Source organism: Diachasma alloeum, unplaced genomic scaffold (assembly GCF_001412515.2).
Source record: "Diachasma alloeum isolate Michigan unplaced genomic scaffold, Dall2.0 Dall_scaffold_01071, whole genome shotgun sequence".
In the NCBI taxonomy this organism is placed as follows: domain Eukaryota; kingdom Metazoa; phylum Arthropoda; class Insecta; order Hymenoptera; family Braconidae; genus Diachasma; species Diachasma alloeum.
The window spans coordinates 45,331-62,472 of NW_021681182.1; the positions used below are offsets into that span (position 1 = coordinate 45,331).

General features: G+C 45.0%; 1 protein-coding gene across 1 annotated transcript; it reads left to right on the forward strand.

Moving 5' to 3' along the window:
* Positions 1-1,723: 1,723 nt before the first annotated feature.
* LOC107045771 lies at positions 1,724-2,554 on the forward strand. Its single transcript, XM_015268130.1, has one exon. The coding sequence runs from the start codon at positions 1,724-1,726 to the stop codon at positions 2,552-2,554; it is 831 nt and encodes a 276-aa protein (XP_015123616.1).
* Positions 2,555-17,142: the final 14,588 nt, after the last annotated feature.

The window sequence follows — 17,142 nt, forward strand, 5'->3', positions numbered from 1 at the left end:
TGGAGAGAAACCCAGAGGAACAGGGTAAGAGTAGAAGAGAAGAAACGCCGAGGATGCGCGAGCAAGAAGCAGAGAGGATGAGGAGGGAGGAGGAAGCAGAGATGAGGAGGGTGGAGAAAGCAGAGAGAAGGGAGGAGGAGGCAAAGAGGAGGAGAGAACACGAGGCAGAGAGAAGAGAAGAGGAGGCAGAGAGAAGGGAGATGGAGGCAGAGAGGAGGAGGGAGCAGGCGGCAGAGAGAATGAGGGAGGAAGCTGAGAGAGTAAGGGAGGAAGAAACCGAAAGAGTGAGGGAGGAAGAAGCCGAGAAAACGAGGGAGGAAGCAGCTGACAGAATGAGGGAGGAAGAAGCAGAGAGAGTGAGGGAAGGAAGAAGCAGAGAGAGTGAAGAAGGAAGAACGAGAAAAGAGGAGGGAAGAAGTAAGAAGACGGGAGGAAAGGCGAGCGAGGAGGAAAGGAGATTACGAAATCGCTGAAGACGCTGCAGAAGTGAGATATCCTCTTCCTGAGGAATTTATTAATGCCCCCCCCCCCTTGTAGAATTCGAGGTGGTGTTGGATCAGGAAGGTAACGAATCAACTACGCGAGGCAACGGTTGCAAACTAGTAATTAGTTTATTGTCGTGATATGAGTATGAACAGGATGAGTCGGTGGTATGAATGTATTATATACACAGGTGAAGTGGAGATGTCCACCGAGTGGCAAGAGCCACATGACTACCAAGCGGGAACGATTGCGACACCTGGGACGTGCATGTGTTCCTCAGGTGTGTGTCTATGAGAGCGGTGCGATACGCGTCTCAGCGTGGATGTAGCGAGACGCTATACCCCTCCCCCTGTAGCGTCTCGCTTCACACACACCAACGCGTAACACATGCACGGATACGACAACGCTGAGAGACGACTGGACATTGGTGACATCATCGCGCTCTGTCACGCGCCCGGTATAAAATACCTCTCGCTCGCACCTATTGTCACACGTATCCAAATTCCCGTCTTACGCGATTTATTATAGTCAGTAGGGTCCACCACTGACCTCCGATCAGATCACTTTGATTATTCTTTCTCTTTTGTATATATATTCTAAACGTCTTGATTAAACTGTAATTTAAATATTAATTACATTTGTTAGTGAATTGTTACATCCCTCAACAACCTCAATTCCTACATTGGTGACCCCGACGTAATATAATTAGGGAAATTCGACGTTTTAAACGACAAAAGTGAAAACCCTCGCGTCTCGCGCACGTGCCGTGCAACTGAAAAATTCATTCTCTCGTCCACGCGTTCTCATCCGTTTTTCCGGACAACACGCGCGACTCAGTTTTTCAAGTGCTGCAGTGAATCCCGCGAGTGCATTCTAGTTAAGTGGCGCGCTTCTGAAAATAATTTCGTTGTGTGACCGAGTGGGATAGTGGGCTTCGGTTTTTAAACGACGGCGTCTCGAGATTTCTGGAACATTCCAACCGTCCGAGTGTAAAAACCTTGGTTTCCCATTGTTCTCGCGGAACCAAAACAAACCGAATAAAAGTGATATCCGAGTGAATATTTGTGACCTCGCGCCGGCACATTGCCGAACACCCATAGACGTTGTGTTATGTTGGTGACAAATAGAGTCTACAACAGCCTTTATTTTTCTCAAAAATTTATTCCTTAAGCTTAATCGCGCTGTGAAGTAAAATTCATCGATTTTATTTCTCTCTGAAATAAAATAAAATAACATCAACATGGTGACAACAGCAGCTGACATCCAAACAACTCCCACCGTAACGACAGCAACGGCTATAATGAGGCCCAAGCTCATCGCAAGGCCGTTCGACGCGGACAAACCCGCGCTATGGTTCGCGCAGCTGGAAACACAGTTCGCTGACCTGGGATACGTTACCGAGTCAGATAAGTACAACAAAACGGTACCGCTGATCGACACTGCTTACGCGGCAGAAGTCGAATATTTAATTGCTTCCAGACCTGTAACAAATCCGTACCAAACATTAAAAAATGAACTAATCAGATGTTTCACCAAATCCAGGACTGAGAACATCATCCAATTGCTCGACAGGGAGAGCATTGGGGATCGAACCCCGTTGAAACACCTGAGACATTTAAAAAGTCTTGTTCCAGGCATTCACGACGAGGTCCTGAAAACGCGCTGGTTGTCTCAGCTCCCCGAGCAGACGCGAGCTACACTCGCCACCCAGGAGAACGCTTCCATTGATGATCTCTCGAAGCTAGCAGACAGGGTGCACGAGGTATTCAACCCGAACAGCGTCGCAGCAATCACCAGCTCGCCAGCCAATGCAGTCAACACGGCGCTCCTCGAGCGAATTGAGCAGCTGACGGCGGCCGTTGCCGCCATGCAAACGCGCGACCCACGGTCTCGTTCACGAACACGTCGAAACGGCTCACAGGGTCAGCGCAGCCACTCGCCCCGACGCTCCAGCTCGAGGAAAGTATCAAAGAATTTTGACACCTGCTGGTATCACTACAAACATGGTGATAATGCGCGTAGCTGTCGACCTGGTTGTAAGTTTCAGGGAAACGCCGGAGAGAGACAATAGTGGCGGAAGTCGTCTATCAATCACAATCCTGCGGCCTATTTATCACCGACAGGACGACTGGGACCCAATACCTACTGGACACAGACTCAGACGTCTCTGTCACGCCTTGCAGGCGGCCACCAAGCAAAAGGGAGANTGTAAAAACCTTGGTTTCCCATTGTTCTCGCGGAACCAAAACAAACCGAATAAAAGTGATATCCGAGTGAATATTTGTGACCTCGCGCCGGCACATTGCCGAACACCCATAGACGTTGTGTTATGTTGGTGACAAATAGAGTCTACAACAGCCTTTATTTTTCTCAAAAATTTATTCCTTAAGCTTAATCGCGCTGTGAAGTAAAATTCATCGATTTTATTTCTCTCTGAAATAAAATAAAATAACATCAACATGGTGACAACAGCAGCTGACATCCAAACAACTCCCACCGTAACGACAGCAACGGCTATAATGAGGCCCAAGCTCATCGCAAGGCCGTTCGACGCGGACAAACCCGCGCTATGGTTCGCGCAGCTGGAAACACAGTTCGCTGACCTGGGATACGTTACCGAGTCAGATAAGTACAACAAAACGGTACCGCTGATCGACACTGCTTACGCGGCAGAAGTCGAATATTTAATTGCTTCCAGACCTGTAACAAATCCGTACCAAACATTAAAAAATGAACTAATCAGATGTTTCACCAAATCCAGGACTGAGAACATCATCCAATTGCTCGACAGGGAGAGCATTGGGGATCGAACCCCGTTGAAACACCTGAGACATTTAAAAAGTCTTGTTCCAGGCATTCACGACGAGGTCCTGAAAACGCGCTGGTTGTCTCAGCTCCCCGAGCAGACGCGAGCTACACTCGCCACCCAGGAGAACGCTTCCATTGATGATCTCTCGAAGCTAGCAGACAGGGTGCACGAGGTATTCAACCCGAACAGCGTCGCAGCAATCACCAGCTCGCCAGCCAATGCAGTCAACACGGCGCTCCTCGAGCGAATTGAGCAGCTGACGGCGGCCGTTGCCGCCATGCAAACGCGCGACCCACGGTCTCGTTCACGAACACGTCGAAACGGCTCACAGGGTCAGCGCAGCCACTCGCCCCGACGCTCCAGCTCGAGGAAAGTATCAAAGAATTTTGACACCTGCTGGTATCACTACAAACATGGTGATAATGCGCGTAGCTGTCGACCTGGTTGTAAGTTTCAGGGAAACGCCGGAGAGAGACAATAGTGGCGGAAGTCGTCTATCAATCACAATCCTGCGGCCTATTTATCACCGACAGGACGACTGGGACCCAATACCTACTGGACACAGACTCAGACGTCTCTGTCACGCCTTGCAGGCGGCCACCAAGCAAAAGGGAGACCAGTGGCTATAAACTCTTCGCGGCCAATGGCACCCTCATCGACACGTACGGCTACGTGTCCATCTCGCCAGATCTCGGTCTCCGCAGAGATTTCACACAGCGATTCATCGAAGCAAACGTCAGTAAACCCATAATCGGTACTGACTTCCTGCATCACTTCAGTCTGCTACCGGACTTGAGAAACGGAGCAATCATCGACAGCGCGACAGGCCTCCAATCGCATGGCCAGTCCGCGCGATTCCGCGCGACGTCTGTCAAGCTCCTCGAGATCAACGAGGATTCACCGTACGCGTCGATCCTCAAAGAGTTCCCAGCAATAACAAAACCGGGAGGATTACTCAGAAAAGCGGAGCACTCCACCGTTCATCACATAAGGACAACACCAGGACCACCAATCTCCTGCAGAGCTCGCCGCCTAGCGCCGGATAAACTCAAAACCGCTCAAGCGGAGTTCTCCAGCATGCTGACGCTCGGAACCGCGAGGAAATTTGAAAGTCCCTGGGCATCCGTGCTCCACCTGGCCCCTAAGGGCAACAGCGGATGGAGGCCATGAGGTGATTACCGCGCACTCAATGACAGGACAATACCAGATAAGTATCCTGTTCGTTATCTAGAAGATTTTGCTGCCAACCTTCATGGCAAAACAAGCTTCTCCACCCTAGATTTGGTTAAAGCCTTCAACAAAATTCCAGTGGCACGCGAAGACATCCAGAAAACGGCAATAATGACGCGATTTGGAATCTTCGAATTCCCATACATGACATTTGGCCTCAGAAACGCAGCTAAGACATTCCAATGTCTGATCGACGAGGTCACACGCGATCTATCATTTTTGTTCCCGTACATGGACGACATCTTGGTAGCATCGGAAAACGCGGAGCAACATCGCGAGCACCTGAGGATCCTCTTCCAACGACTCCAGGACTATGGGCTGATAATCAACATCGCCAAATCAGTCCTCGGACAGCCGGAGGTACTTTTCCTCGGACACGTGATCAACGCCCAAGGAATTAAACCCCCCAAGGATCGAGTTAACGCGATCCTGGAGTTCACAAGGCCAACAACTGTTAAATCGCTACGCAGATACCTCGGAACTCTAAATTTCTACCGGAAGTTCATCAAGGGAGCAGCAGAAATCCTCGCCCCGCTGAACGCCGCGACTCAGGGGACGAACGTCAAGGGAAAGCAACCAGTAGCCTAGTCTCCAGCCCTTGAAGAAGCATTCACGCGCAGCAAGCAAGCGCTAGCAGAAGCCACTCTGTTGTCTCATCCAAATATCGAGGCAGAGTAAGCTATCTTCACAGACGCGTCGGATCACGCGATCGGCGCCGTTCTACAGCAGGAACACCACGGTTCCTGGCAGCCGTTAGCCTTCTTCAGCAAGAAACTTAGAATTTCTTCGCAGAAACACGCGGCTTACGACAGGGGATTACAAGCAATCTACGAGGCAGTACTGCACTTCATCTTTGAAGGACGACATGTGATAATTTTCACCGATCACAAACCGCTGACTCACGCGTTCCAACAGAAACCGGAACGAGCTTCCCCCTGGCAATACAGGAGACTGGACTACATCGCCCAGTTTTCCACGGACATCAGATATGTCGCGGGCCCAGACGACGTCGTGGCAGACGCCCTATCATGAGTAGAGGAAATCACGATTGCCGTCACACCTCAGCAGCTGGTAGATGCCCAACGCGACGATCAAGANTGTCGCGGACCCAGACGACGTCGTGGCAGACGCCCTATCATGAGTAGAGGAAATCACGATTGCCGTCACACCTCAGCAGCTGGTAGATGCCCAACGCGACGATCAAGAACTCCGACAATTACTCCAGCGACTGGATGTGAACCTGCGACTGGACCGCTTACAACTCCCAGGAATGGACGAACCACTGTACTGTGATGTATCATCAGGTACAGTTCGCCCATACGTTCCTGCTCCGCTGAGACAACAGGTCTGCAGCTCGCTGCACTCAATGGCTCATCCTGGACCCAAAGGCACGCGAAAACTCGTGACACAACGTGTGGCCTGGCATAAACAAAGACTGTGCCCAATGGACCAAACACTGCCTGGAGTGCCAGAAAAACAAGATAACGCGACAAACGGTCACACCAATAGCTAACATCGAGACACCATCACGACGATTCGAACACATACACGTCGATTTAGTCTGTCTTCCTGCCTCAAAAGGACACTGCTGGTGCGAGAAAGAATTACTCGCTATCTTATTTGCAGTCCAACACTTCCGCCCATACCTCTATGGCATTCACCTTCATTACCGATCACCGCCCCCTCATCTGGCTTCACAATGCCAAAGACCCCACCTCAAAGTTAATGCGATGGCGAATCAAACTGAATAAGTATGATTACAATATCGTTTACAAACCAGGAAAAATAAATTCAAATGCAGACGCCCTCTCCCGCAATCCCGTAGACGATGACCCCATCCCTGCCCTCATTTCAACGACAGATAAATCAAATGAGAAAAATCCTTCGTCTAAGGAATCTGGAAAGGGTGCCAATCGTCGATGATCGGTCACCAGTTACAGACTCCCAAATAGACAAAGGCAAAAATTACAGACTTTTAGATTATGCAAACGAAAAAATGATAGGTACTGTCTTCCTCGGACACGGGAAAGCTGTATTAAACGAATTGGACGAGGTCGTGAATACAGATTCAAAAATTGATACACATGATTCTTTAGACACATCTAACGACAGTGACAATTACGAAACAGCCGATGAAGACGAGACGCCTCTTTCTCCTACGAGTTTACACTCCGGAGAAGAGGGACAGGAGTGGCCCAGGGGAATCGGCAAGAGGTTGAGCGGTGTGGTCGGTGTCATGTCAAACCTGTTTGGTAGCTGGAAGTCCGCACTAGGACGAATAGGCCAAAGTCTGGGCGACGACACTGGGCCCCCAATCATAGAGGAGAGAAGAGAGAGAGAAGAAAAGACGAAGAAAGTGCGACCTTCCATAGGGGCGACCTCAAATGAAAAATTGACCGACAAGAGTAAAATAAATGACGTACACAGAAAAAAAGTATTCAAACTCGATGCAACTAAGATCCCTCCACCTGTCCCGACAATCAACTATACAGCAGATCATTCATATTTGCGAAAAGACCATTTAGCACATTTCCTTCCCCAAGATTATAACATCACCTCTGACGTTGGATTGGATTTATTGACTATAAAAAGATGTTCTATCGAACAATTGAAAACCTGTCAAGTCCAGTTAGGAGAGGCATTTACATTCCCTATTGACAACATTTTCATCTTTCACCTAATGATCCAACACTCCTCCGACGTGGAACCCACTAGCCCACATGTCAGATCTGCAATACAATCTCTGAAACATCTCATGGATAGCCTAAATGTAAAAACAATCAACATTCCCACGAGTAAAGATGATTTTCACTCAATATCGTGGTCAACAATAGAAACAATTCTGAGAGAAACGTTTAACAATCCTGATTACACCATTTTCATATGTACCGGAAAATTAGTCACCCCCCCCCCCTAAACCAGAAAGAAACGCAATTATCAAAGAACTTCATGAGTCAACGGCTGGTAGCCACCAAGGTGTCACTAAACTTTTCAGTCGCATCCGGGAAGACTTTTACTGGCCGAAAATGAGAACAGATATCGCTGAATTTATCCGCACATGCTCCAGTTGCCAGAGGTATAAAATCCGTGCCGCAAAAACCCCTCAACCCATGAAAATTACAGATACCCCCAAAACCGCATTCGACAAAATTCAGATAGACATTGTAGGTCCATTACCCGTCACCGCCAAGAAAAACAAATATTTGCTAACTATCCAGGATAATCTCACGAAATATTCAGACGCCATCCCCTTAGCCACGATAGATTCAATGACAGTCGCGTTAGCCCTCGCCGAGAATTTTATAAGCAGGTGAGGGTGCCCCCGTGCGATGCATTCTGACCAGGGAAGTAATTTTACGAGCAAAGTTATGAAAGACTTCTGTAAAATATTCAAGATCCAAAGAATTACTTCCACTGCCTTCCACCCCCAATCACTAGGATCACTAGAGCGAGCTCACCGTGTTTTTGTCGAATATTTAAAGCATTACTGTAAAAAGAACGATTGGGATGACTGGATTAGATTTGGAATGTTTGCTTACAATACCGCAGTACACGAAAGCACAGGGTTTACGCCGCACGAACTTGTTTTTGGAGTGAAAGCGACAATACCATCCGAATTCGCGAGCGAGCGCGTCGAAAAGACCTTTGTTGATTATCTCGATAATTTATTTCTGAAGATCACTACCACCCAAGCTTCTGCTGCCGAAAATTTCGAAAGAGCGAAAAGGAAGAGTAAGCAGTATTATGACAAGAGCACTAACCCCCACGAATTCAATCTTAACGAGTAAATTCATGTATAAGACTAGCATTTGATGCTATGTAAATATTGACAAACATTAATTATTGAATAATGATAAAACTACTATATGAATATGATGAAATTACGTTACGAAAATATAAACAAATAAGAATTTAAGATAAGTTAAAAAGTGTTTCCATGGAAACACCTTTTAAATAAGGGGGGAGGTGTTGCGTAGGCATCCAGAATCCCCTACAATTCCTAGAGTCCCTAGCTAAGAGGCCATTTTTACTATAATAAGTGGAGATTTCAAATTGAGAATAATTAATTACAATATTAAAATATTTAATTTTAAGATGACGAAAACCCAAAACATGTAGTTTTATTCAGTTATTTTTGTAAATATATTTCCTTTCCGTAATGGGTTTTTAACGTTCTCGAAGTTCCAAGAAAGGCCAAACATTCACTCTATAAAATATTTCCAAAAGCTGTAACCCTCTGACATTCGCAAATCCCCTGTAATTTATTATTTCCCAAATATTTCCGAATCCCATAAAATAAATTCATCTCTCCTCTCAAATTCCCAAGTCCCTTTAAAACTCGAAACAGTTTTTCCCACTCTCCGCCTGGCCCCTGGGCCAGTCCCCAGCATTCACTCCACGAATATTCATTCACGCTTTTCCGGAATTTTGCCTCCCCTTTTTTCCGCGTCTGCACCGTCATAAAGTTATTTGCCCCGTCGAGACATTCGAGTACCCTCTCTCGGATCTCATTACTCATATTTTTTCTATCTTTAATGCCTGACCGTCATAAAACCCTTCCATAAAACCCTCCAGATGCATTTCTCCTCGGGTCGCCTCGTTTAATCCCTGAAAAACGCCCTCCCTTTCTTTTCCTTCAGCAGTCGACGAAAACTCCAGGAAACTTTCTCCCCCAAAATTCATTCTCCTCTCCGACCCGGGAACTGAGAGATGTGGGGGTGTAAGCACGGCCCATCGACCGAAACAAGGTCACGATTGGTCCCCTACTCCTCCCTGGGGGCTGCAACTTCAAATCCGATTTATTTTAGACAAGTAGCATGAGAGAAAATTGTTAGTTGTAAGAACACTTCGATCCCAAGTTTGAAAGAAGAAACATCTCTCCAGAACAGATTTCTCTTGAACTCAAATTCAGAGAATATCTCATAAACTGCAATAAGTTCAGTTCTGATGTGTAAACTTTTAAGTGGTGCCTTTGAGCAAAATATAAAATAACTCTGTGAAATTTAAACACAAACCTGTGTTATTCATTTATTGAATATTCCCGCACTGAGAGAGCAAAGTGCTTTAGCGCTCCACGGGCAAGCGAACCCGAGATGAACTAAAATCTGGGCAAACTCAAAAATGCTCGCAACAAGATCACCTTTCTCTATCATACCTTAGGATGCGTAGTACGTCATACTCACATCTTACTAGTATTATGCTAGTTCGTGTGCTATCTGAGATACTATTTCGGATCTTTTAAGAGCTGCAAACCTGTTTTTTTATTAACTTTCTATATTGTTTATCAATAAACGTATTGTAAATTGGACTTTTCTGTAAACATAAAAATTTGATATGAATCTATCACTTTTCAGCAATAAAAAAGGACGCCATAATTTTTCAGTACAACCAATATTTCTCGAGTTATGATGTTATAAACAATTACTCACTTGTATAACTATTGAAAACAAATTTTGTTTTCTTTTTCCTCACGTTTTGGAATATTTTTGGGCCTTTGTACAACATATTCAATTTATATCAAAATCTAAATAAAATATTTTTTTTTATTGAAATAGTTTGGAATGCCTCATATCCTTTCTTCTCCTTCAGGCACTTACAAAGTCAAACTTTGCACGTATAAATGACGGAAAATCATCTGATTACCTGAAGGATCAGCCATGAGAAGAGGTGATTAGACAACAACTTAACCTATGGATTAAATTTATCAATTCCGTACTTTACAAGACAAAATAAAGAGGGCATGAGCACTCAATGTTGCCGATTAAATCTCACATCAACTAGTGCCACTACAGCCGAGAGCGACTACTTCACTAGTAGTTGTAAATCCCCTGTGTGGATATGAAAAATACGAGAAGGTGATAAGAACCGACAGTCAATAAGGAACAGAATAGCAGATCTGCATGTCTATATTTTAATACTTAATATTTTTCGTACAATGGAAAGATTGAGAAACTAATTACTAATGTATATCTCCCACCTCTGAAAACTAAAGGCACAATCCCCTCAGTCTGAGCATATCTCTGAAAACTAAAGGCACAATCCCCTCAGTCTGAGCATATCTCTTGTTGTTGCTGCGGTTCACCTGGTTGGTTGCTGTGGCTGAGATCTACCTTGTCGCTGGCTCTTCCCTTGAGTTATTGGGATTAACAGCAAAATGTTGTATTCGCAATGTCGTCTAGATACCCTTTTACTAAATTGTACAAAACATTTTGTATTGCGTAACAACATTTTCGGACCGGTTACATCAGCCTCAGTTTCCATACGATTTAAATAGCAACGGGTCCCGAATTTGAACTAGATTTCGTATACTGAACCTGAAGTACTAACTAATTCATATAGTTGGCATCCTGATGTCCTGATTAACAAAGTTCTAATGATGATTAGTCTGCATGAATCTTTTAATAGATAGGTGTGATAGAACAAACAAAAAATCTTTTTTTTTTCATTTCGATTTATTTGAATTTGTGATTCGGTGTAATATTGCAATTCCACAAAGCTGGAAAATTAATCTGTACAAACACAATCTCAATGAATCATAGTGGAGTAGTAAAGGATAGGTGATCATTGCCATCCATCTTTCTTTCTTTCCCCATTTCGAAATTTCACCTTGATAATTTTATAAGTATCTCTTAAGCTAGTAGATTTATTGCTAAATTTCAAATCCCATTTTGTAGAAAAAAAAAACGAAAAACCCCTTTTAAAATTTCTCTTTTTACAATAACAGATTTTCGTCATATCCTAAATGACGGGAGGAAAATGGTCTATTTAATTCATCGAATTTTTAATGTTATCGACGATCCTCGGAATGACATAACCCGTATTCCTCCCTGAATTTTCGAAGAAACATCAAGCTTTACCATACAGTTATGGTAAAAATAAGGATGTGCGCCTTTGAAGAAAAGCCGGACATCAAACCCCGCATGTCTACCACACGCGGATTGGAATATCCTGCTTTCCACCCTTAGTGCACAATATAATATTGTAACCACTTCAGCAAATCCATAAATAAATGAATGAATAAATGCAAATTCTCTCGTGGAGGTGCTTATGTCGAAGATATCGGAAAAATAACTGGTGTCTTAGGAGTTCTATTTCCGGACTCCACTACTGAGTTTGAATAATTTGGTATTGTTACAAATACAATGTAGCAGGAATCATTCATTTGTTAGCAAAAAATTTCAAGTAAACAGTCAAGGCGAGTATCGCTACTTCGAGAACTATAATCAGGACGAGAGAAATTTTATTAGTGAGTACTCCTCTGGTAATGAGTCTCATAACCTTACGTGAGCTGTTGAGCTCTTGATCAGTGTCCGAAAGTCTCCTCTTGGCACGAACCAATGTTTCCCTTTGCTCTCCCAATTCATTAATGACTTCTCTGCCAATTTGTTCCGTCTCTGCTGCCACCACTTGAGACCGAGCTACGGACTGAGCGGCTCTGTCCAATGAAGCTCGACCATCTAGGAGAGTCTGACGCTGCTCTACTTCCCAATTAATCCCGTAATTCATTTTATGTATATGTTCTGCTCACGAACTTTTCGGTGGAAAACGACAAGAAATTAATAATCGCTCAATATTTTGATTGCAAGCTTCTTTCCTTCTCTATATAAGTTTCCATTAAAGGGCTGAATTCGGTTTCGTTAACTGAAAGATAAGAGGAAATCGAAAGGCTAAAAACAAGTCGATTTCAAATAAAAATATTCAACAATTAATTTCTATTTCGATAACGTTGGCGCCATCAACCATGCAAATGAATCGGGCAACCATCTTGAATTGTATTGGGAATCTCGACTTTACCGACTGATCAGAGGGATAATTGGGTCACTCCGCCGGAAATTTAAATTGGAGTAACACTTGACAGGCGCTCATCGCACCCAGGCACGTATACCGATTAATTTCGGACTTTTTTAGAATTCGCACGATGCCATGCGATGCGATGCCATGGACGCTTATGTGGCTTTTTTAACGTATTATCTTGTTTGCACTTCAATTAGCTTTCCCGAGTTTTATAATCAGTTATTTAAGTTCCTCTACTGTACATAAAATTCTTCAACTCTTAGTGCAGTTGTGAACTATTGGTTTAAATAGTTTTCAGTATTCTAGCAATATTCAAAAAAACTATACTAAAATTACATCTGTGCAATGGACCACTTGTTTTGTTACCAACTTTTTTTGACCAAATTTTATAGGCCAAGTTTTTTTGACGAAGGTTTTTAACGGAAGTTTTTTAGACATTGACCCAAAGAGATACGAAGAAGAGAATAATCATTAGAGGGCTGATGCTATTAAAAATCGGAGAAAGGAAAAGAGAGATAGAAAAATGGCTGTGGAATACGCTAATGTAATGTATGAGGAGTTTACATGTAAGAAATTGAAACGCGCCTTAATCTTAGATAGCGGATATGACGTATACCTATTTTATAAAAAACTATTTAGTAACTAAAAATGCAAAAGTGAAGTTGGTCGAACTATTTTGGCGCTTTCTCAAAAATCCCCACAGCTCGTTGTTGGGGATCCGACCAGATCCGACATTGTTTCGCACCTATGAGTCCATTATTAAACATAATATACATAAACAACGTTCATAACGTAGTTGATGACTTACCAGGCCAGTTTGACCTCAAGCATCAGGCGAATATTAAAAACTAGGGGGCTTCGCCCCCTGCTCGCTTCGCTCGCCAACCCCGGGGGGCTTCGCCCCCCCGCTCGCTTCGCTCGCTCCCCCCCAATCCAACTGTCAGCACCCCTTCGCTTTGCCCCCTGCTCGCTTCGCTCGCCAACCCCGGGGGGCTTCGCCCCCCCGCTCGCTTCGCTCGCTCCCCCCCAATCCAACTGTCAGCACCCCTTCGCTTTGCCCCCTGCTCGCTTCGCTCGCCAACCCCGGGGGGCTTCGCCCCCCCGCTCGCTTCGCTCGCTCCCCCCCAATCCAACTGTCAGCCCCCCCACGGTGTTTGACCCTGGGACACCCTCCTCCCTTCTAACCCCCTTGACCTTGGGCACCCCCTGACCACCCCCACCTTTAGGCGTCGCCTCAATTTTTGCCTCGCCTGAATTTTTGCGTCGCCTGAATTGTCTTAAATTTTGCCCTTATTTTTTTATTATATAGAGAGATATATAAAATCACCCTGTGACCTGTCAGAATTGGGTTGGCTTGAGTCACATCAGGTCACGTCAGGTCGGTTGGGGTCACGTCGGCTCGGACCACATCTGTGTCGCCCCAGGGCCGNGGTCACGTCAGGTCGGTTGGGGTCACGTCGGCTCGGGTCACGTCGGATCGACTCGAATCACGTCATCACGGGGAAATCGAATGTTAAAGGCCGAGTCGAGTCGGGGACAGGATTGTAACTAAATTACCTCAAGTAAATTACCTGGTTCCTGACCTGTCATAACCTATGTAAATTAGAGTTTTCGACTTTTTCGATATGTCAGAAATCTATTTGTTGTCCTTCATTGGCATAATTCGAAACCGTGCTATTATCCCATATCTCGTAAAGATCAAACGTTGCGAGCATCATAACTCGCAAGGGTCATGCCTCGCGAGGTTCAAACTTCGCAACAGTCACATCTCGGGAGGGTCAAACGTCACAACCGCCATAACTTTCAAGGGTGAAACAACAGAGGCTGGATAAGGTCAAGGGTCAAACAACCACAAAGGCCAAATTCATCTCCCACCTACGAGAGAAGCAAGCAGAAAACTCACGAGAGTCAAAAGTGAGAGCCATGCAAGTAAGACAATCACAAATGATTATCCAACTTTTTCTAATTGATCCTTGTGATTGTCCTCCTCGCTTCTTTTGTGTGATCTTCGTGATCGTTGGAGCCTGATGATTATGCGCCTCCCTCCTCCGGTTGGCCCTTTTGGTAGTTTCATTCTTCAGAGTATTCTGCCCTGTGTGTTATGACTCCTCGTGTGTTATGACTTCTGACCTTCTGGAGAAATAACCCTTGCGATCTTTAACGATCCAGAAACCACGCTGTAGCGTGATTGTTGCGTCGTAGATTTCAGTTGTCATTTTTAAGGCTAAAAAAAGGTAAATAATATCTAGAAGTAATATAAAAGTGGACAGATGAACTATTTATTCATATTCGCACGATTGATTGCATTCTTTTTAATCAATTAGATTAAATTAGCAGGGAGTATTGACAATGGCCAGAAAAAAGTTGAGTCGGAGCCTAAATGTCCACATCCACGTGAGCACACGCATTTTCCTATTCTAAAAAGAACATACACTTAAAGTCGATAGCTATCGATATCTCGCAAGTCTGTCATGCTCATTCCTCATTGGTTCCAGTCGTCTGAGGCGGCAAATTTAATTCATGATTAATTTAATTTTGAGATTTTCGGTTATGATTGTTACAATTACAGCGCGCTGTAGCGCACGTTCAGTCTCGTCTCCACAAAAGGGCAGATCACCGCTTTCAAGTCCACACGCAGAAATGTACGCGGCAACTGTATCCACCTCCAGTTGTCCACATGAGAGATTGGCACAATACTGGAAATATACATGCTTGATTGCCATACACTGCACATTAAGTCTGCACAAACGTATTGCACACATACTATTGTCGACCTTCTAAGATTGTACATGCATCCAATTCCACAGAAACATGTGTAACGAGATTTTCTCGTTACTGAAAAACTGTTTTACCAACACGAAAACCCATGAGGCTGAGCAATGAAGAAACTGAGCAAGAGATGAGAGTGACATCGAACGGCGGTTAAAGTGAACCGCGCGTGAGGTGAATAGGCCAATCAAATAATGCCAAGAGGCGTGGTTTGGGTGAAACCATGCTTCTGAACATTATAGAGAGGCTGTCGATACGCTGTCGCCATATCTAGAAACTCGCCCAGCTGTGTTTGGGGAAAATGGGCCAACGTACTGGCGTTCCAACTGGGCGATTCTAGAGGCGCTATCGACTTAGACTAGAGACCAACGGCTAGGTGAGAGGACTAGCGCCCCCTCGATTGCCGTTGAGCTGATTGGTGGTTGTGGGGTAACGGATGACCCACCGCCGCTGAGATGTTCAGACTAGGGGGAGAAGGCCCGAGTAGATTTCGAGACAGTCGGTGACAGGCACTGGAGTTGAGTGGATGGTTTTCCGGTTACTCGGCACCGTGGTTAGTGACATTAATCCGTATGGATTATGGGGGTCTGTTGTGAGGACAAGATCCAAAACAGCGAGAGAATGGGTGTCGCTTCGGCGTCCCAAACAGAATGATCGGATTACTTTGAGGACGTGGGATGTTTTAATTCCATGTTCTCAGAAATCCATCACTTCGGACGAAAGAAGTGATGTTGGCGTGGATCCGTGGGCCGGGAGTTAGGCCGACTCCTGGAGGCCCGATCGCACGTGCCCCCACGACGAGTAATCTGGGTGTTGGCCCGCGATGATAGTGCTTTTACCGAGCATTGAGGTTGAGTTGGGGTGGCCACAGGTGGGTGAGAATAAGTCTCCGGATACCTGTGTCGCATATACCTCTCAATGTTCGGCGCTCCGAAGAGTGAGAAGGATTCGCTGGTAATGGTCGACCTCTCCAGAGTTGAGCCACTCTGGAGAGGAAAGAAATACGTCAGAGGAATGGAAACATCCTCGGCGAAAGATACATGGAGGAATGGCTCCTGGAAGATAGGCTTTATCGAGATCTCTCGGCTGAAAAGACGAAGATCGATCGAGTGAATTACTCCTAGTATGGTAGACCTCGCCCACTCTACCGTATTACGCTGGTGCTGGCTCGGCATATTTAGTCCCACCACGAGGAGTCCTCAGGGTAGTCGAGTTATCCTCTGAGGCCGGTTTACCGTTGGATTCTCCGTGAAAATCCAGTTTGGCATCTAGTTTGGCATCTCTGTTGGTGAAGCATCGGCAAAAATCCCTTACACATGGAACACATGGAAATCAACACGCTCATCAACTGCACAATCATATTCTCCATATTATAGAATACGTCATCATATCTACACATTGCGTATTTCAAATTCCGCAATGTGTAGATTGACCAACACACCGATATTTTCTTTTTTTTATAAAACTGCAGATCTAAAACATAGAGAATTCAATTTTTCAAATAAAATTCCACACGTTTTTGGTGTGTTGTTGAAACTACACATTGAGGCATTTGTATCACGCTATGTGTAAATATGATTACTTATTCTATAATGTGGAGAATATGATTGTGCACTTGGCGTGCGTATCAATTTCTATGTGTTGAAAAGTTCTGTGGAATTAGGTGCATGTGCAATTTTGGAAGATTGACAATAGTACGTGTGCAATACTATTGTGCGGACTTAATGCAAGTGCACAATTCAATTGCGTATTTTTTTTTGTGTATTTAAGGAGTGTGAGAATCAAGCATGTGTACTTTTAGTGGTGGACAACTGGAGGGCGAGAAAGTTGCCGCGCACATTGCTGCGTGTGCACTTGAAAGCAATGATCTGCCCACTTGTGGAGGAAATGCGTGTGCCTAAGTACGATGTGGACATTTAGGCTCTAACCCAATTTTTTTCTGGCCATGGTCAATACTGCCAATTAGTATTACTGTATAAAACGATGATACTAGAAACCCATAGAGGGGATGCCGCGCGGTGGCGGCAGCGCTGACTTCCTCACTGGGATCGGTCAAG